The following is a 22,681-nucleotide window of genomic DNA, read 5'->3' as shown; positions in this document are numbered from 1 at the left end:
TATAGGGGGGATGTCAGAGGTAGGTTCTTTACACAGAGAGTAATGGGTGTGTGGCATGCGTTGCTGGTGATGGTAGTGGTGTCAGACACATTAAGGACATTTAAATGACTCTTGGATAGGCACATGGACGATGGTAAAATGTAGGGTATGCAGAGTAGTGTGATCTTAGAGTAGGATAATAGGTCGGCACAACATCATGGGCTGAAGGGCCTGTACTGTGTTGTACTATTCTAAGTTCTACATTGTAGCAAGAGTAACCACAACACAGTACGGTTTAAATTGTTCTGAACAAAGTAAAAGATGGCCTGCAAAAGATGGCTTTGGATTTGGAGAAGGCAGATTTTATTAGAATAATGCAGGATCTGGCCACAGTTGCCTAGGAAGGTAATGGAGGCCTTACACTTTTAAAAACAATATTTCAATGAGCACTTCAAATATCATAATATTCAAGGATATGGGACAAGTGCAGGAAATTGTGACTAGCGCACCTTTAGTCGTAGTTAAAGACTCGATGGGCCCGAGGATCTTATCTACACTATCACTCTGTGAATCTAAAATTAGTTGCTGTCTTCAGTGTTATTATAGGAATGAGAAATAAACGTGCACATTCTCTTGTGCAGATGAAAAAGAAATACAAATTGAAGGAGACATGTTTGTGTTATGGAAGTGCCACACATTTACTGAGGCAGAGATATGTATAGTCGCTGAAAGTGAGTAGGTGCTATATTAAATGAGAAACATCAAAACGGTTAATAATTTTTCTATTCTTCAAAGCCTTCTTATTCTGAAACAAATAGAAGTGGTACTTACATTCATGAGTCTAGTTGACATATATAAATTCTGACAGACTAGGGCATCTGTAAACAAAAATGTGGTACTTTCAATAGACTTGTGAAATTAAACAACCACCATCAATGGAGACTGCCAAGTGCTTTGCAACTTGTAACTTCTGTCTCCTTAACATCAAAACATTAAGGCATCCTCATCCTCAACTGCACTTTCTGTTTGGTCCACTCTATTGATAGCTTCCAGGCATGTTTAAATGTTTGTGGCTTAAGTATGCAAGTGCCTTTAACACGTCGCACACTCTGTCTTTGCCTTCCATTATTTCCAGTGCAAAGCCATATTCTTGTGATTTTTCTCCACACTTGTGTTGTTATATTCTCCTAATATATGATTTTTATATACAGAATTGAAAGTAGTTGTAGTTTTTGCCATCATTATTTATTTACCTCACTACCTTCCTCCCTACCTCTTTCTTCCCCTAATTTATTCGTTGTGTGGTGTGAGGCTGGTTATCTGTTCATCTTAATCTCCTTGTATGTAATGTGTGTGTGTCTCTCTCTCTCTCTCTCTCTCTCTCTCTCTCTCTCTCTCTCTCTCTCTTTCTCCCTTTCTTCCTCTGCGCACATGTGCCAGGTGCAGAAAAAAAGAAAATTGACAAAATTAAAAAAGAACAGGAAATGGAAAACAGAAAGCAAAGAACAAAAAGGTAAAGAGGAATATGATTTAGGAAACAAAATCTAAGTTAGCGTAGCATTGTTTCACGATGATCAGGGTTAAACTCAGTGGGTCAAATGGCCTACTTCTGTGCTGTGAATGAGTTTCTGAAGAACAATTCATTTCCATTGAAGGAGTACTACTGGAACGATTTAGCCAAAATATTTGAGTCCTACTTGTGAAATGCAAGATTTTTACTGTAGATTGAGACGTAGAGGTTGACTCATAGTGCAACCACAATCTTCTAGCCCAAAAATATCACTGTGTATATGTCAACCTCTTTTCTCAGCCATTTTATTGTTGCTTGCATGAGCAGTCAGTCTCATACCAGGACCTTTATAATTGTGCACAAAGAATCCCATAAATTGGGGTTAATGTTTCGGGCCTGGTGGCCGTCACCGGGCCTGAAACATTAACTCTTTTTTTTCCTTCACAGATGCTGTCCAACCTGCTGAGCTTTTACAGCAACTTGTTTTTGTTCCTGATTTACAGCATCCTCAGTTCTTTCAGTTTTTATCAAATAAATTGGGTTATGTTGCAAAGATTAGTGAGACTTTATGGCCAGTCTCCAGCAAATTCTGGTGGCAATGACTTATATTTTCAAAACATTTTAATTCTGGTGTGTTTGTACAGATAGTTTATTCAAGAAAGCACATCACATTCATTTATTATGAATTAACAGAGTTCTGTCCTTGTATTTCAAAATGATGACCACCCACAATCATGCCAGCCGTTCACTTTTATATATTTTCTAATCACCCTGTTCAGAGTTGACACACTGACACACCTCTGGAGCGGGTGGAACCTGAACCCAGGTCTTCTGGTAGAAAGATGGGATCCCTACTACTGCATCAGAACAGTCCAGCTTTTATACTCAATGTATAAGTTTACCCCCACCCCGGCCCCGCCACTTTTTCACTGCTGAAACTGAAATACTAGACTGAGTATCCAACACTCATGCAGTATTTTGTTCTGTTGATGAGCATGGAGCTTTTCATTTTAACTGACGATACTGTGCAATGAACATTGTAGATAAATAAAAGTTTGCTGAAATATATTTATCATCCTAAGTTCACAAGAGAAGACTGCTTCGTCCCAGTTGTATCATATGGTAAACCTTGTTAGAATAGGGAACAGCAGTCAGGTTCGAACAGAAAATTGTGAAAAAGTTAAAATTGTGGGCGCTTCTCAGAAGAATAAAAGGGAAAGACAAAGTGTTTAAAAATGGTAAAAGTCACTGTTCATAATACCTAAAATAAACAAAAAGTCTTATCAAGGAGGGAAGGATATATTGGTAGAAAGAAATAGCCATGACCTCAAGAGATTGGTTGCTTGCGACAAAGGTATTTCGATGTCTTTTAGGGGAGAATCATTAACCGTAATTTGGTTTGTTACATTTCTGGACAGACTGCACATTCTATGATATTGCCTGATTAGGAGCCAGTAAAGTCAACAAAGTGAGGAATTCAGAGGAATAATTGAGAGTGAAGCAATAAGATTCCATGGTTTTGAACAAATGGCAATAATACAATCTTAAAGACATATACATCATTCTTCATTATACACAGATTCGTTACTCGTGGATCTGCATACTCATGAGGCTGGCTCCTGACCTGATTTATTTTCCCTCATTTTAAAGGTCCTGACATCATGCAGTCCTTGATAGAAAGAGGGTTTACATTATTGTGGTAATCATATTTTTGTGAACTATGCCCCTGTCTCCCACGGTTAAGAAGAATTTGGTGTTTTTCTAATGCTGAAAATTAATGTGGTAAACATGATTAATAGACTGATCTTCCCACAGCGCACATTTATTAGCAAATACAAAGAAGATCAATCTTATAGATTTCTCAGCATTTCCTCCCTCAGATACTAATGACACAATGAGTTACCAGATCTCATTTAAGTCTTGCTTTAAGTCTAAGTTATAGTTATTCGTTTTTGCCAATTTGCCTTGATACTCCCTCTCAAAAGCCACTCTGACACAGGCTGCCTATACAGAATTAAATGCTTTCAACCAGCAACTCTTGAAGCTCTGTATTCCATTAATTTACGAATACAAAAAATGGATACAGATAATACTACCCAAGAAATTTTCAACACAGAGGAAGAGAAAAAAAATTGCACCTGAGACTTCAGTAGAACCATAAGATGCAATTAATCATCAACAATTTCATGGAACACAAAGTGACCAGGTACAATTGAGGCCTTTGAAGAAAGGTCACCACATAATAGATGAGTTGTTGAATTTGAAGTATTCTGTTTAAAAAAAAGTTCATAATGTTGTGTCTGCCATGAATTTGTCGTATTAGTAACTAATTATTATTTCTACTGTACATGCATATCTCTGTCACTTGTAGAAACCACTCTGATACAATTGCAGATGTTGGAATGAAAATATCCCAAAAACTTGGGTAACACCTGCACTTTTGATAAAAATCATTTGCTCAAGTTGCTTAACTACTGAAGTAGAAAATAATATGAACACATTATTGCATGGAATGTGGGACTAGTTTTGTTTGGGATGGTGTTTAGCATGGACAGGGTGAACTGAAGATCTGTTTCCATGCTGTATGACTGTATAACTGCAGTATAGTTTTGGTATCGAGTTTAAATATTTAATGTTACCCACCCAAGGTTTAATAAGATTCTCATGGTGCCCTTTTTCAGTTACTTATTAGAATTATAACTATTCAAAATTCAAACACTAGAGTAGTAATATCATTTCTGTGGCGGGATAATTGACCTATTTGTGAGTTTTTGATTTAGTCCTAGCTCACAGCGCCAGGGTCCCGAGTTCGATTCCAGCCTCGGGTAACTGTCTGTGCGGAGTTTGCACATTCTCCCCGTGTCTGTGTGGGTTTCCTCCAGGTGCTCCGGTTTCCTTCCACAGTCCAAAGATGTGCAGGCTAGGTGGATCGGCCATGCTAAATTGCCCGTAGTGTTCAGGGGTGTGTGGGTTATAGGGGAATGGGTCTGGGTGGGATGCTGTAAGGGGTGTTGTGGACTTGTTGGGCCAAAAGACCTGTTTCCACACTGTAGGGAGTCTAATCTAATCTCAAGGTAGTAAAAACCTGTGTTTGAACTTGGTGTTGTCAGACTAGGCTAAGAATGAGATGTCACCGGGTTCCTGCCCAAATTCTAAATGGCAGGTGAGAACTATTTCCTCTGTTTGATGAGATGACCAAACTAAAATTGTCACCAAGGCTGTGAGGCAAGCCATAAACCAAAGTAACCAAATTTATCAAATGACCCCCTCATCAGTTGAAGGAATTTCCATTAATATTTCAGTTTTTGTAACTTTTGCGTCAGAATGGATCAAAATCAACAGAAAATTGAATTAATAGAAAAAGTCATCGTACACATAAAAAGGAAAATTTAACTTCAGTCAGTGCAACAAAGATGTGTCTTGTACAACCGCATATAACTATGTTACTGCAGCAGGTGGCATTACGTAGCTACACAGTTTCACACACTGCTCTTATTTGTGTGGAGACTAGGTTTGGATTCCTATCTGACAGCAGCTTCCACCTCAGAGTTTCACGAGTACGATTATCATCAATAAGCTATACTTGTATAAACCTCTGTCCTACTCGTCACAAGAGGCCTGAGTTACATTTTCCCAGAGTTCCATTTCAAACCATTAATCAATAATACATTGTTTACAGTCTTGTCCAATGATACAAACTGAGTTCTTCTGCATGCCAAAGCTCTTCACATCATCTTGGGAATGCAGTCCCGGCATTCAGATGATTGCATGGTTCAAAGACTGGTATGGCAGAAATGGGTTCAAGTTCATGGGCTGTAGACACCAGTTCTGGGGAAAGAAGAGACTGTACTATTGGCCAGTCTACACCTGAACTGTTCTAGAAATAGTGGATACATTAATGGTCATAGTCAAGATTCTGTAGGACCTAGAAGAGTTTCTATGGATTGGAAGAGAACTAATGTAATCCCGCTATTGTAAAAAATAGTGGAGGGAAAACCAAATTCTAGACCAGTTATTCTGACATCAGTAGCGAAAATGATAGAATCCATTATTAAAAATTTAGGAGCAGAAATTATTGGAAAACAGGATTGGACAGAGTTACCATAAATTTACGAAAGGAAAATTATGCTTGACAAATCTACTGGAGCATTTTGAGGATGTAACTAGTAGAGTTTGTAACGGGAAATCAGTAGATATGGTTTATCTGGACTTCCTTTAATGTTCCATTTAAGAGATTAGCATCCAAGATTAAAGCACGAGGATTGGACAACTGCATTAATATTGGTGGACAACTTGCTGGTTGCAGGAAAAAAAGAGTAGGAATAAACGCGTCTTTCTCCAAATGGCAGCCAGTTACTACTGGGGATACCACGTAAGTCAGTTCTTTGCCCTGTGCTATTCATAATACTTATTAATGATTTATATGAGGGAACTGTGGTTGGTTTGCTTGTCAAGTTGTTAGTTTGCAGACTTTTCATTATTCTGCTGGGTAACATCATCAGTGCAGCCTCTGATGAAGCGTTGTTGTGTTTTCCCAATTTTTACTTAAACTCTGGGGTCCGTTGGAGTTGATTACCTCGTTTCTGGCTTTTCTTTACTTGAATAGGGTCTAATTCTACGTGTTTATTGATGGCCTTGGTGGAGAACCAGGCCTCCAGAACTTCCGGTCCTTGTCTCTGGCTTGTCCTAAGATCCTGATGTTGTCGCAATCGAACTGGTGATTCTCCTTGTCTGTGTGGAGACAAGTGAGTATTGGTTGTACCCTTTTGCTAGTTGGTGTTCATGTATTCTTGAGGACAGCTTCCTTCCTGTCTGTCCACAGTAACGTTTGTCACGGCCCTTGCATGGAATCTTGTATATTACATTGGCTCAGTCCATAGTGGGTAAGAGGTCTTTGGTTTGAGTTAGCAGTTGGCATAGGGTTGATGTAGGCTTGTGTGCTACTCCGATGTCCTATGGCCGGAAGAGTCTTGTGGTCAGTTCGAATATTTTCTTGATGTATGGTAATGTGACAAAGTGTGTCGGGGCAGACCGTACCTTCCTGTTGTTGTTTGTGTGACAGGCCTCATCAGACCCAGCTGTCCGAGTATCTGTTGTCTCTCAATACCTGGTGGAAGTATTCTCCTTCACTTTGGCTTAGTTCTGGGTTGCTGCAGTGTGTTGTGGCTCATTTGAACAGTGTTTTCATGCAACTCCATTTGTGGGTATAAGATGGTTACTGTTGAATTTAGGTCTTAATCCATGAGTGTGGCCTTTATGTATACTTTGGTCAGAAATTTGCTGTTGGCTCTGTGTTCAACCATTTATTCTTCTCTGGTAAATTTGCAGGTGAAATTTTTGCTTATAAGTAGATTTGTTTCTTCCAGTTTAGTCCGTTTGATAATGACATAAGTGTCTTCCACATATCAGATCCATAAAAACCAAAAGAACTGCGGATGCTGTAAGTCAGGAACAAAAACAAAGTTGCTGGAAAAGCTCAGCAGGTCTGGCAGCATCTGTGAAGGAGAAAACAGAGTTAACATTTCGGGTCAGGTGACCCTTCCTCAGAGCGGATGGTGGCTGGGAAAATGTCAGTTTATATGCAGAAAATAGGGAGGTGGGTAGGTTAGGGCGTAAGTGATAGGATAGAGCCCAAAGAGTGGAAGACAGTTGGACGGACAAAGGAGTTGCTAACAATCAGGCTGGGAGGGTGGATAGTTGTTAATGGGGACTATAGTGACTAACAACAGCGGGTGTGTAATGGCATGTTGTATGCTAACAAGGCCTGGTGTTGGGGGGCGGAGGGGGGGGAGTGTGTGTGTGGTGCATGGCTAGGACAATGGAGAGTTTAGGCCCTAAAATTATTGACCTCAGTATTGAGTCCGGAGGGCTGTGGGGTCCCCAAGCGGAAAATGAGTTATTCTTCCTTCAGCTTGCGTTGGGCTTCGCTGGAACAATGCAGGCAAGCCAGAGACAGAGATATTGGCCAGAGAGCAGGGTGTGGCAAGATGCCACCACCAGACACACACTCCCCTCACCTCCCTTGTCCACCTTCTGCAGGGACTATTCCCTCCGGGACATCCTGGTCCACACTTACTTCACCCCCACACCTCCCCGCGGCCCTATAGCACATTCCGCTGTCACCAACAAAGATGCACCACATGCCCATTTACCTCCTCCCTCCCCAGTATCCAAGGGCCAAACAAACCTTCCAGGTGAAGCAACATTTTACCTGCACTTCCCAGAATCTAGTCTACTGCATTCACTGCTCACAATGTGGTCTCCTCTACATTGGAGAAATGAAGTGTAGACTTGGTGAACACTTCACAGAATGTCTACGTTCTGTTCGCAAAAAAGGCCCCGAACTACCTGTCGCCTGCCACTTCAATGCACTACCTTGCTGTCTGGCCAACATCTCTGTCTGTGGCTTGCTGTAGTGTTCCAGTGAAGCCCAATGCAAGCTGGAGGAACAACACCTCATTTGCTGTTGGGGGATCCTACAGCCCTCTGGACTCCATGTTTAGTTCAATAATTTCAGGGCCTAAACTCTCCCATGTCCCAGCCCCCCACGCCACACACCAGGCCTTGTTACCATGTAGCCTGCCATTACACACCACCTGTTGTTAGTCACTAACAGTTCCCATTAACAACTATTCACCCTCCCAGTCTGATTGTTAGCAATTCCTTTGTCTGTCCAAATGCCTTTCTCTCTCTTCAGGCCCTATCCTATCATTTACTCCCTACCCCAACCAACTCCCTATTTTCTGCATATAAACTGACATTTTCCCAGCCACCATCAGTTCTGAGGAGGGGTCACCGGACCCGAAATGTTAACTCTTTCTCCTTCACAGATGCTGCCAGACCTACTGAGCTTTTCCGGCAACTTGTAATTCCTTGGCTAACCCGTCTGTTGGTGTGCCTGGGAGAGAGACTATGGGTCTGAGGGGTACTTCTGGTTTATATACCTTTGGAATTGAGGGGCTGTTTGTCCCTTAGGTTTCACTTTTAGGTAGCCTGCTTAGTTGATTTGTCCAGTCTGTTTGAGTCTGTTTAGCGTGTAGATGATTTTATTTCCCAGTTGCGGCATTGGGTCTGTTTCCACCCGTCGGTATGTATTTCTGTCTGCTTGTAGTGCTTTAGTGAGGTGGTCTTGTTTGTTAAGAATTACTGTCATGCGCCATTTGTCTGTTGGTAGGATTATGATGCTTTTATCTTTTTTCAGTCCTTCTCGGGCCTTCCTTTCTGATGTGTTCAGAGTTCCTTCTCATCAGTCGTGAGATGGCTTTCTGTCTTATGACTTGTTGTGTTTCCTCATTGACGCTGTTGGTCTTCAGTGTGGATTCTAGTGTGGCTAGGAATTCTGTCTTGTTAGCGTCTCTGTGGTTGTAATTAAGTCCATGTTTTAGTACAGCTTTCTGTGTCTGTTAGCTTTCTGTCAGATAGGTTTCTTATCCAAGTGTCTGAACTTGGGCTGTCATTTTGATGGGTTAATTTGGCTAGTTTTTCTTGTAGGATTTGTCTTTTGGTTTTTTTTTATTGAATAATGTTAATGGCTCATTCTAAACCTGTTGTCCACTTCAGGTTAGGTAACAAGGTGTAGAGGTGTATGAACACAGCAGGCCAAGCAGCATCAGAGGAGCAGGTAGGCTGATGTTTCGGGCAGAGACCCTTCTTCAGAAATGGGGGAAGGAGATGGGGGTTCTGAAATAAATCGGGAGAGAGGGGGAGGTGGATCGAAGATGGATAGAGGAGATGATGGGTGGGGAGGCAATAGAGGCAGGGATGGAGCCCATAAAGGTGAGTGTAGGTGGGGAGGTAGGGAGGAGATAGGTCAGTCCAAGGAGGACGGACAGGTTCAAGAGGTCGGGATGAGGCTTGGAGGTGGTGCTTGAGGTGGGAGGAGGGGATAGGTGGGAGGAAGGACAGGTTAGGGAGGAGGGAGCGAGCTGGGCTGGTTTTGGGATACAGTAGGGGGATGGGAGATTTTGAAGGTTGTGAAGTCCACATTGATACCATTGAGCTGCTGGGTTCCCAAGCGGAATATGAGGTGCTGTTCCTGCAACCTTCTGGTAGCATCGTTGTGGCATTGCAAGAGGCCCATGATGGACATGTCGTCTGCAGAATGGGAGGGGGAGTTGAAATGGTTCGCGACTGGTAGGTGCAGTTGTTTATTGCGAACCGAGCATAGGTGTTCTGCAAAGCGTTCCCCAAGCCTCCGCTTGCTTTCTCCAATGTAGAGGAGGCCACAACAGGTACAGCAGATACAGTATACCACATTAGCAGGTGTGCAGGTGAACATCTGCTTGATGTGGAAAGTCTTCTTGGGGCCTGGGTGTAGGTGATGGGGGAGGTTTAGGGACAGGTGTAGCACTTCCTGCAGTTGCAAGGAAAAATGCCGGGTGTGGTGGGGATGGAGGGGAGTGTGGAGTGGACAAGGGAGTCACGGAGAGAGTGGCCCCTCCGGAAGGCAGATAAGCATGGGGAGGAAATAATGTCTTTGGTGGTGGGGTCGGATTGTAGATGGCGGAAGTGTTAGAGGATGATGTGTTGGATCCGGAGGCTGGTGGTGCGGTATGTGAGGACGAGGGGCATTCTGTTTTGGGTTTTATTGCGGTTGGGGGGGACGGCAGTGTGAGGGTTGAGTTGTGGGAAATGTGGGAGACACGCTCGAGGGCGTTCTCAACCACTGACGGGGATGTTGCGGTCCAGGTTGGCTGTTTCTAAGTGTCGGGATTTTTGGTGTGTAACTTCCCTGTCATATCTGTGCAGCTGGTTGTGGGAGTCAATAATTATTACCTTCACCATTCTGTGGCCACTGTGCTTTGCTGTCCAACCTGTCTGTGGGTTGTGGATTGGAGGTTTATATCTAACGTTGCACGGTCATACCTGGTTTCTAAGGCATCCGTGCAGGAAGTAGAGTTGCTTGTGGGTTCTGCTCTGTCATTTAGCATAGGTTTCCCATTTCCAGGCCAATTTGGGCACGTTGCACTCGTAGGTGTCTAAGATTCTTGAGTAGATTTGTAGCTTGGGTTGTGTATGCTGTGGTTGGTTCGGTCACCGAGCTGGTTCGTTAGTTTGCAGACGTTTCATTACTCTGCTGGGTAACATCATCAGTGCAGCCTCCAATGAAGCATTGTTGTGTTTTTCCACTTGTTATTTAAACCCTGGCATCCAATTCACCAGAGAAGAAGAAAAGAACAAATAAACAGCTCCCATTCCTGGACGTGATGGTAGAACACAGGGCCAATGGGGAATATCTTACTCGAGAATACTGAAAGGCCACACACACAGATCAAGTCCAAAATTTCAAAAGTAACCGCCCCAACACCCACAAATAGAGTTGCGTAAAATCACTGTTCAAATGAATATTGAACGCTTTCAAGGAAGAGTTAGATATTGTCCTTCGGGCTAAAGGGATCAATGGGTATGGGGAGAATGCAAGAATAGACTACTGAGTTGGATGGTCAGCAATAATCATATTGGATGGAAATGCAAATTCAAGGGACCTACTGCTGCTTGTATTTTTCTATGTTTTTATAACAAAGTCAGCAAATTGGTAGTGCATGTTGAAGTAAATAAACACATACAGTAGTCATTATAGGGATATGGCTTCAGAATGATGGGGTTTGGCTCCTGAATATTGATGAGTATAGAACATTCAAGGAAAATAGGAAGCTAGGTAAAAGTATAAGAGTAGCACTGTTAATTGAGAATGGCATTTATGGAACAATTGCAGATGGCCTTCGTTCAGTAGATCAAGGTGTAGAATCAGTTTGGATGGCGATGAGGAATAATAGGGCAAAGAAATTGCTGGTGGGAATTGTCTCCCTACCCTAACAGTATCTACAAAAAGGTCAGAGTGTCAGTAGAAGCCTAGATAAGGAGTTCATCAAATGCCTTTGAAAGTTTCTTACCCCAGCATGTTTTGGAAGCAACCAGAGGGCAGGTGAAATTAGTCTTGGGTATCATGTAATGTGACAGGATTAATTAGTAACCTCTAGTCAAGGCACCCCTATGTATCAGCCAGCACAATATGTTTGAATCTTATATCCAACTTGATGAGGGGGAAGATTGATTCTGGACTGGTGATTTAAACATAAAAAGAACAACTGTGTGGCCACAAAAACTAAGATAGTTGAAATGAACTGGCCTACTAGGCCAGGGGATGGATCAATACAGATACAGTGACAGGCATTTATGACCTTATCTCAAAATAAGGTCCTATAAAGGAAAGTCCTCAAGGGAGGACCCACGATCTGTGGTTAACTAAAGAAGCTAACATAGATTACTTTTTTAAGTAAAAGTTAAAAACAAAAGCCCATAGTCGGTTCTGCTATAACACATGTTCCGGCAAAGCGAAGTGGCTATGACATGACTGATGAATAGGGGAGCACTGTTTCTAAAATGCCAACTCGTGTTGGCTATAATGCAGTTCCATCAGTGTGCAGAGGATTACACTTTGACATCACATGATCATTTTGTGCCCTTTGTCCTGAACATGCGCAATGTTAGTGCCAAAAGACTCTCCATGTTGGTATCACATGATCATTTCACATACTTTGTCATGAAGCTCTTTTTGTGAGAGGTATGGTACTCCGTGATTTTTGGTTTTTTTTTTGGCCAATTCTTCTGTGCCAGAAGACAAATAGTGTGCTAATGGTGGTAAATGAGAGATAAAAATGTAAAATAGGTGCAAATGACAGATCTGGAAAGGAAAAAGTCCATTCTGCTCAGAATAAAACTAAGAAAACACTGCTGGTGTGGTTCTATAATCAAGATGGAGGTTAGAGGTTGTGCTCTCATTTGTTGAACCAAATGTTGATTTATAGAGGTGGTGAAGTATCTAAGCAAAAATTAAGAGATTTTCTTCCAGGTTGTATTGAACTTCATTGATAGGCCCAGGATGTAAATGTTAGCATAGCAGCAAGATGATTTATTGAAATAGCAAGCTCCTAGACGGCCACAGTCATTCTTGTTGACAGTATGGAGGTTTATTGCACCCAGTTGGTGCTTGGTCTCGCCAATGTGAAGGAAATTTACTTTGTGATCAGTAATAACTCATAACCACATCAGTAAACTTTTATATTTGCTGTCTCAAGCTCAGTCTGTAATTGTAATTTTCTTAAATTTTACAATTAAAGTTAAAGTGCTGCCAGAATATTGTAGAAATTTGTATTCAGTTTGATTGACAGCAAAGCTGATCAGATACTTCTAAATTTAAATAAAGGAGTATGACAGCATGAGAACAGAGCTGCTGAGGTGAATAGGTAAATTTGGTTTAGGGATAGCTCAACAGAGATGCAGTAGCAGACATTTAAGATATTTCAGAATATGCAAAATACACATAATCCAACAATTCATCTTTAATAGCCAAATATACATACAAATCAATGGCACACCTATGGGGTCACCCATCTCAGGAGTTTTGAAGAGGCAGTCATACAAAGACTGGGACGCAGTACCCTGCCCCTCATACAGCCAGAACTGTGGAGGAGACAACGTTTTCACCAGGATCAATTTTCGAGATAAGAGGAAGGCAACAGTCAACTTCCATTTCTAGATGTCAGGGTAGTACGAATGACTAATGAGGAGTTCCAAACCACAGTATATAGGAAGGCAAGACACACTGACCAAATTCTCAATTTCCACAGCAATCACCTCACTGTCCACAAGCGAAGCTGTGTTAGGACACTATTCAAACGGGACATAACTTGCTGCAACACACCAGAACTATGCAGGACGGAAGAAGAGCACCTGTACAAGGTCTTTGTCAACAACAGATATCCCAACAACTTCATCCACAGGTGCCTATGAGGTAGACAACACCAAGTGGACACGGTATGCCCCAGTACACTGGTCCTGTATCAAGAACATATCCGAACTGACAAGAAGATTCCTATGACCACTAGCAATCATGGTAGCGCACAAACCCACAGCCACAGTACGACAAACGCTCAGAAGGAAAAAAGACCCCATACCATGACATGCAGGACCAACGTAGCTTACAAAATACCTTGCAATGACTGCAACAAACATTACGTTGGCCAGACCAGAAGGAAACTAGCCATCAGAACATCAACTAGCAGCAAAATGACAACAAACTTGCCCTCATCTCAGTGCACTTGAACAGTGGAGGCCATCAATTTAACTGGGACAACATGACCATTGTTGCTCAAGCCAACCACAGACATGCACGGGAATTCCTAGAAGCCTGATTTTCAACTCGTAATGCTATCAACAAACGTGGAATTAGACCCCGTATCCATACAGGACAGAACTGGAAATGACACAACCCAACCTAATAGATAGGATCATAAAAATACCTAATGGAGTAGAACAGCATGGCTTCATCAGAGGCCGCACTGATGATATTACCTAGCATGGTGATGAAATGCCTGTATGATAACCAGCCAGCTCTGCAAGCAAGCCATCAGTGCCATATTCCAACGCATAAGAAAATTCCAAGGGATAAACTTCTATCTGTAGTGAACTAGAAAGGTTAAAGATAGTACTAAACCTAAAGAAAAAGCTTATAATGAGAACAAAGAAAAAGAGCACAAAGAACAGTACAGCACAAAAACAGGCCTTTTGACCCTCCATGCCTGCGGTGACGTATTTTATCCTTCTGTACTAAAAGTGTCTTCGCTTACAGAATTTGTATCCCTCTTCCCTTCCTAATCATGTACTTGTCTGGGTGTTTCTTGAATGCTACTATTGTGTCTGCTTTCACCACCACCTTGAGCAGTGTGTTCCGGGTACTCACCACCCTTTGTGTGAAAAATTTACCTTGCAACTCTCTTTTAAACTTTTCCCCCTGCACCCTGAACCTTTATCCTCTAGTAATTGATCCCTCCATCCTGGGGAAAAAAAGTTATACTTTCCGCTCTAACCATGCCATTTACAATCTTTTAAACTTCTTTCAGTTTTTGCTCAACCTCCTGCGTCGCAGTGAAAACAGACTCAATCTATCAAACATTTCTCTATTGAATCATAGAATACTTACAGCATGGAAGCAGTCCAGTCGGCCCATTGAATCCACACCAATCCGCCAAAGAGCATTCTGCCCAGACCCGTCACTTACCCTATCCCGGCATTTTCACCCTAGATACTATAGGTGATTTAGCATAGCCAATCCACCTAACCTGCACATCTTTAGATTGTGGGAGAAAATCAGAGCACCTAGAGGAAACCCACATAGACACAGGGCAAACGTGCAAACTGCACACAGACAGTTGCCCAAGGGTGGAATTGAACCCGAGCCCCTGGTGCTCTGAGACAGTAGTGCTGACCAATAAGCCACCATGCTGCCCATTAGCTAAAATCCCCCATACCAGGCAACATCCTGGTATACCTTTTCTGTAACCTCTCCAAAGCATCAACATCCTTCTGGTAGTGTGGTGACCAGACCTGTACGTAATATTCTAAGTGTGGCCTAACTAAAGTTCTATAAAGATGCAGCTTAACTTGTCTATCCTTTTACTCAGTACCCCTTCCAATGGAGGCAAGTATGCTATGAGTATTTTTTTACAACTTTATCTACTGCACTGCCACATTCAGTGATCTGTGCAGAGAGAGGGAGAGGGGACAGATCAGAGATTTGGCCAAAATCAACCACAAACACTGACTTAAAAGTTTATAAAAAGAGGAAAAATTAGAGTACAAGAGAAAGCTAGCCAGAAATATGAAACAAATAGTGAGATTCTATAAATGTTTTAAAAGGGCAAGAACTTTAAAAAAAAGTCTTGCAGAAAATGAGTCTGGAAAATAGATAATTAAAAATAAACAAATGGAATAGAGAATAAAAATTACAATCACCAGAGAAGTGGTAAGAAGTAAATTGTTGGCGTTATGGTCTGAGAAGTGCCCAAGTCTTGATGGACTTCATTCCAGTGTGTTAAAGGAATCGGCTAATGAGAAGATTGAATTGTTTACTTTTCCAAAAGTGCCTAATTTGGGGCAAGGTCATGTTAGATTGGGCGATCGCAAATGTAACTCCTTTATTCAAAAAGGGAGGAAGACAGATATCAACAACAATGATCTGGTCAAATGAAAGATGTGCTTATTTTGTTCAAGGCCCTTATACACTGTGTACTTGATCTTCCAGCTATAATAATGGCCGATGTATCAATCACAAGTGCGTAAGTGGTCTCACTGGATCAGTAATCAGTCTATTTCTCTACAACAGTGGTTGAAAACGCCCTCGACCGCATCTCTTGCATTTCCCGCACCTCAGCACTCACACCCCCTCCCCTCAATAACAACAAAGGCAGAATTCCCATGTCCTCGTGTATCACCCCATCAACCTCCGGATTAAACACGTCATTCTCTGCCACTTCCGCCACCTGCAATCTGACCCCACCACCAAGGACATATTTCCCTCCCCACCCTTATTTGCCTTCCAGAGGGACCACTCTCTCCGCAACTCCCTCATTCATTCCACGCTCACCACTCGTCCCACTACCCCGGCACCTTTCCTGCAACTGCAGGAGGTGCTACACGTCTCCCCTGCTTACCTCCATCCCAGGCCCCAAAAAAACCTTCCATGTTAAACAGATGTTCACCTGCACACCTGCTAATGTGGTATATTGTTTCCGCTATGCCCGATGTGGCCTCCTCTACATTGGGGAAACCAAGCAGAGGCTTGGAGACTCCTTTGTGGAGCACCTATGCTCAGTTCATAACAAATGACAACACCCCCTCCCACTCCTTGGACAACATATCCATTCTGGGTCTCCTTCAGTGCCACAACAATGCCACCCAGAAGCTGGAGGCACAGCACCTCCTATTCCACCTGGAAACCCTTCAATCCAATGGTCTGAATGTGGATTTTACAAGCTTTAAAATTTCCCCACCCCGACCTCATCCCAAGACCAGGTTGCTTCAATTCAATAGTGAAACCAAGAAAGGGAAACGTACTGTGTAAAATCTCCCAAGAATGACAAGGTTAGCCCTACTCAGTGGCCATTCTGCCTGTTGCAGAATGGTCTCATCCGTGCTGGCTTTTGATAGACTGAAGACTGCAAACAGACTTTTTACCCTCCCTTTCCCACGCACGTGTCAGATCACAAACAGAAAAATTTAAACAGAAAGATCATTACAGAGCAGGCCAGCATTATGCCTTCAGCCAGTGATAGCCACCTGCCTGTACTGGAATAGATTGTCCAGGGGTAGCTCAGTGATCAGCAACATGAGACATTGATTCTCGGGAAGCTCCTGTACCAAGATGTTACCTTGAATAACAACAGGTATGGTTCAAATAAACATTGATTTTGCTCAATAAAGAAGAAGCCAATAGCTGGGTGGCCTGCATACCTTGATCCACAGTTGGAAAATGTGATCCCACAGTATTATGACCCAGTTGAGAAGACTGTGCAGATAATTAAGTGCCACTATTCCACAAGCCATCACAAATTTGTAAGTACTCGATCAAACCATGAAGATAATCAGTTTACACAGCTGTTCTCGACATCTAGACATGTTCTAATTATTTATCAAGTGCCAGGGAACAAAACAAGGATTACTAATCTACCACTAGGCAATTAAAACAATACCCTTTGAAACAACAAGCGCACTCACTCATTCATAAATAAGACAGGTAAAAGACCAATGTTTCAATATAAATATTGTAGAATCACTGTACTTTGGAAGCAGGCCATTTTACCCATCACATTCACACTGACCCTCCAAAGACCATCCCACCCAGACTCACTCCCTATTGCTGTATTTTCCATGGCTAATCCACCTAGTTTACACATCCCTGGACACTATGGACAAGAGGCAACTAGATATAGCACTGCGAGCGAATGGGATCAAAGGTTATGGGAGAAAGCAGGATTAGGCTATTGAGTTGGATGATCGGCCATGATGTTGAAGAATGGCAGAGCAGGCTCGTAAGGCCGAATGGCTGCCTCCTGCTCGTATCTTCTATGTTTAGCATGACCAATCCACTTAAACTTTAGATAGTGGGAGGAAACTGAAGCACCTGAAGGAAACCCACGCAGACACGGGGAGAATGTGCAAACTCCCACACAGTTGCCTGGGGCCGAGCCATTGGAAAAATCTCAGCAGAGGAAATAACGTTCTGAACATTAAAAGTCCAGACCACAAGATGGAGAGTTAATTCTCATGGCTTTCTGATTTTAGCAATACAGGCACGCTGGTGTTTGCAGCGCAGTGGTCATTCTTTGATTCAGTATTGGTCAGGTGGATTTTGGTGTTTTCCTGTATTTGAATTTTAAGTTTTATTTAAGTTTCTTGGTTTTTCTGTGTTTTCACTCTCCGAGAAGAAAAGAGAAATATGCTTCTTGCTGGCTGTGCCTGGTTCTCTTAATGGATCCCACTGGTGTGTAGCAAATTGCAGCTGAACAAAACAGAGGGCAGTCATCAGAGATAACACAGTGTGAAGCTGGATGAACACAGCAGGCCAAGCAGCATCAGAAGAGCAGAAAAGCTTGACATTTTGGGTCGGGACCCTTCATCAGAGGGCAGTCATCCGACAGTTTTTCCTTAACTCTCATGCCCCTGATACTGCTCTGATTATTTAATTGAACAATTTCACTGTTCCAAATAAAAACATAGCTTTGTAAACGTAAAACTGTGCGCCATTTGCATTTTCTACATTGCAAAACCCTCCTGGTCTTTCAGCTGTAGAGCAGTGTCTAACTGAAGACATTCAAGTCTGAAGTCCATAAAAGAAAAATATGTGGTCCCAGACAACAGCTATGAATGACAAGGGACTAGGACAGAGATCAAAAAGGAAGTTATTTGGAATCTGTAAACCTTCCACAACCAACAAAGAAACTTTGTGAATGTTCAAAAAGTTTAATGACAATGTCTCACACACTTTTCCTGTGAAAAACTGGGCATAGGAGATGTGAAAGATGTGTAACTAGATAATGAGGTTAACCACTGTGGGAAGTATGGATTTTGGGGAAGATGTGAAGCAAAGTGTTAACCATATCCTTACTCTTAATGGCATCTGTGTATGTGCATATAGAGGCTTTGTCATGGTAATGTCTATGGTGATTACTATGCTATACATTAATAAGTGTCAGGTGCAGCTTTAATCCGGAAAAGTGTGAGGTGACACGTTTATGGAGAACTAACAAGGCAAAGAAATACATGAAACCCTGGGTAGTGCTGAGAGTCAGCAGGACCTTGATGTGCATACCCATAGATCTTTGCAGGAATGGGATAGGTGGATAAGGTAGGCATATAGTATAGTTGACCTTGTTAGTCAGTGCATTGTTTTTCTACTTTGAGAGTGTTTTATACAGGAGTGGAGCATCTTTCATGGCCTTGCTACAAACAGACCTCACCTTAAGTGAAATAATTGATCAAAAAGAGGGAAATGTCAAGACATTTTTCAAAATATTTTTGATTGAAATGTTGACATTAGGTAGTTAAGGTAATTTGTCATTGTTATTATGTAAATTAAATGTTTAAAATTATATTGGCATAATGGACAGGATGGTAAACTGCCTCACCACTGGAAGACTAAGTGGGGAACGTTTCATCCCACCACACTGTTTCATCCTAACCGACATAAATGAGTTGGACTTCCACCATAACCCTGACAGCAGCAAGGGAACCAGTGCCGAAAGTAGAAAGGAGGCCATTGAGGGAGATGACCAGAGATGGGCTTCCTCCATCCCTGAACACCTCCAACTCTTGAGCAATCATTAATTGGGACAAAGGTGGATGGGGTGGCAGTGGGCAGGCTTTTTGTGGAATCTTGTAAACCTCTTCGCCAGTGAGTGAACCATAAGTTTATGTCATGTGTATTGACTTAAGGTTGTTTGTTCCTATTGGATTCCAGTATTATGCTGCTATTAGAAGTGTTAGATTAAAGTCTAGAGTATTCTGTTAACAAAACATTACCAGGATCCTTGTCAGAATCTACATATGAGGATGAAAATGATTGGCCACCTTTTTATAAACTTCCTTTCCCTACTCAAAGGGCACTGAATGAACTGTGTTTTGGAAAATCACAAGACATGGAACAAATAAAGTCACTTGCATATTCTGGTGCAACATATTGATGCAGCAGTGTTTATTTTTTTTTAAATGCTATTGTTGCTGTGTTCTTTTAATTTTATTTATCAGTAGATTAACTTGATGTTTTGTTTAATTTTCTTTAACAGAAGATGAGCAAGTTTCTGCAGTCTGACCAGAGATCACTACCTGCTTTTTGTTTTGTTTTGGTTGCTTCATGATACCACAAGCTACATTTTGGGCAGCACAACAGACCATTCAGATGTAGGAACCTTGGAACTCTGTTGAATTAAATTACTGATGCCACTTGCCTCCTTCCCTGCCTTAAAGCAGCATGGGGCTTTTATCCCCGCGTGTGGAATACTGTGAAGAAACTGTCCTGGCACTTTGGAACTGTGTCGCTTTAAATGCACAGAAATCACTCTACAGATTGTTCCTGTTACTACCGCAATGAACTGTGCACAAGTGTATGGATTTTGTTATGTTCACTAAGGAGTTCCGCTTGGTGCTTGCTTTTCATCAGCCTAGAACTTTTACAATTCTTTTATTGGATGTTTTTTAGCCATTCTAGTGCACAGTCATTTTAAACAAAAAAGTGACATTTTTAACAAGAAACAAATCACAGCAATGTTTTTTGAATTTCAGCTAATTTTTGAAGATGTTACATTCACTTTTGGGCACAGCGCCAGATAATTTTTAATTTATGTTGACATTTTTGATTAAATACTGCTTTAGAAAAGAACAAATGCTACAACTCTGCAACTACAGTATTATTTACACTTATAACTAATATATTTTGGTTGTAGGGTTTTTGAGAGAGTATTTTAAGTAACTGAAGTGCAGTGGATGGCATTCTGAATACCATAATTATGCTGGCTAGTTATTCCCTTTGTCAGAAGTTATACTTGATGATCGGGCCTCCAAGGCTTTTTTTTTTAAATATGGCTCAATTTATTTTTTGAATACTTAAGTACATGTTCCAGCCTTTGTTATCTGCAGTATGTACAAGGAGGTTAAGCTATTTAATGCTACGTGAAATATTGCTGCATGTCTATAATGAAGGCTGACACTTCAAAGCAAACCATCCTCTGCTGCTATTTAAACCTTCAGAATACTGAACTGACAACAGCATTTTTGTTGTCTTTCTGCAGGCATCCAGTAATGAAGGCTGCCAACCTGAGTAGTACTCAAATGTGAGAAATAGCTACTCTTAATTTTTATTTTCCACTGAACTCAGCTGATCATATTGATCAGTAGGTAAACTTTTAGTTTCATTTGAAGACTGCAGTGTTTTCACTGTACTTAAAACATCAGTGCTTTATTTAATTGTCATAAAATAATCATAGTCAGGCCCTCCATGTTTGCAAATACCCCACATGTCAGTTATGCATTAGTAATGTAATTGTATTATGCATAATTTGCCAGTTTCAATAAACAGTCAATGGACATTGTGTGCATATAGGCAGATGAAATAAATCATAGTTATATTGAAGAGTTGCACAAATAATATAAACCTAACTGTAATTGTAGAACATAGAACTGCTAATCTCATTTCAAAAAATCTGTGATGTTAAGTGCAAAATGTATGATTAACTGGTGATTTCCTCATACTTTTGATACTACTTGTACCTGTATGTCTTTTAGAAAGACAATTGGTGGAGTCTGTATCCCTTTTGTATTTTTAATACAATAATTGTACATAATGGTTATATTTTTGTTGAAAATGGTAGAAATGTACTATGTTTATGCCTCTACATCCAGTTTATACAGAGCTGGGAATAAATATAATTGAGAAATGTTGTCATGTCAATATGGAAATCTATAACCATATTTTCGGGACATAGGATGTGGAACACATGGTAGTTAACCCTCCAGAATGAAAGTGGAATTTTGAGAAATTAAGAATTAATCTCAAGTACATAAACCCTAGAAGGGAATATTTGAAAAGTTTTATTTTACACTTTCTTTGAAGATTTTAGTTCCAAAAATATTCAAGATGGTGAGAAAAAACATGTCAAAAATCATCCAATCAGGTATCGAAAAGTCACTTCATTTAAAACGAAAACGGGGTCAGTCTCAAGGGCAAACACATCCTGTCAAAGTGAAAGCACCTGGTTCTAGTTTGCATGTACTGTCAACCATACACTATTGGTCAAAGAGCGTAGTGATGTCTACCACTGCTGCTCCCATACATTGACCTTGGTATGCCTAACAGTTTAAAGGAAGTAATGGTTAAGATCTGCTTTGAATACAGAGGAGTAGCACATCAAATATTTCCAAACAAGGTTCATTCAAGAGAAATGATCAGGTTCAGGGCTATGTAAGAAGAATTCTTCAAATGACTTTTGTAACACAGCAAGTTATGTATTTTCTACTCTGTTTAAGAAGTTTAGACAGTTTATGGACATAGCCCAGTATTTTTATCAGATTTTTTTATTTGAAAAGTTTTTAATTAAATCTAGAAGCATAATTCAGCTTTAGTTGTATTAAATAGTGATGATATTTAGGTTAAATTATGATATTAGTTAGGCATGAATAATATAATATAATTGACTCACTATACTGGTTGAAGCTGAAATAATGTTGGATTTTCCCAATGGATGAAGGAATCCGGAAACAGTACCGATTCCATGCATCCATCTCCAGCTTGCCAGGGAACAAAATTTTCTTGATCATGGACTTGATTGAACTGGCAATGGATCTGGATCTCACCCTCACCAACAGTCCCAACCAACTCCCTATTTTCTGCATTATAAACTGACACTTTCCCAGCCACCATCAGTTCTGAGGAGGGGTCACCGGACCCGAAATGTTAACTCTGTTTCTCCTTCACAGATGCTGCCAGACCTACTGAGCTTTTCCGGCAACTTGTAATTCCTTGGCTAACCCGTCTGTTGGTGTGCCTGGGAGAGAGACTATGGGTCTGAGGGGTACTTCTGGTTTATATACCTTTGGAATTGAGGGGCTGTTTGTCCCTTAGGTTTCACTTTTAGGTAGCCTGCTTTGTTGATTTGTCCAGTCTGTTTGAGTCTGTTTAGCGTGTAGATGATTTTATTTCCCAGTTGCGGCATTGGGTCTGTTTCCACCTGTCGGTATGTATTTGTGTGAACATTCAGAATTATTAGTGTTTGAACAGCATCTCAAGAGACTGAAATGGAATTGTTTGTCCTCTGTTGGATCGGAAATGGAAATGGGACAACAAAGAAAAAAAATTAAGAG

The 22,681-nt window shown here is 41.2% G+C and overlaps 2 protein-coding genes across 18 annotated transcripts in view; one reads left to right on the top strand and one right to left on the bottom strand.

Moving 5' to 3' along the window:
* rapgef2b (Rap guanine nucleotide exchange factor 2b) overlaps positions 1-21,262 on the top strand; it is a 387,135-nt gene extending 365,873 nt beyond the window's left edge. For 15 of the 16 annotated variants that reach the window (XM_048527135.2, XM_048527035.2, XM_048527046.1 and 12 more), the window contains one exon: positions 19,612-21,262. In XM_048527135.2, the coding sequence (XP_048383092.1) occupies positions 19,612-19,637 (26 nt within the window). In that variant the 3' untranslated portion in view covers positions 19,638-21,262. Of the gene's footprint in view, positions 1-5,721; positions 5,847-19,611 lie in introns of those variants that run through there. The other variant, XM_048527016.1, reaches the window with a different exon arrangement.
* The window catches only part of LOC125450836 (protein regulator of cytokinesis 1-like), a 190,390-nt gene that overhangs the window by 10,830 nt on the left and 156,879 nt on the right, over positions 1-22,681 (bottom strand). The gene's annotated exons all lie outside the window — the stretch shown is intronic.

This window comes from Stegostoma tigrinum, chromosome 1 (assembly GCF_030684315.1).
Source record: "Stegostoma tigrinum isolate sSteTig4 chromosome 1, sSteTig4.hap1, whole genome shotgun sequence".
Classification (NCBI taxonomy): domain Eukaryota; kingdom Metazoa; phylum Chordata; class Chondrichthyes; order Orectolobiformes; family Stegostomatidae; genus Stegostoma; species Stegostoma tigrinum.
Note: the sequence above shows the minus strand (reverse complement) of the source record. Positions and strands in the feature narration are given on the sequence as shown.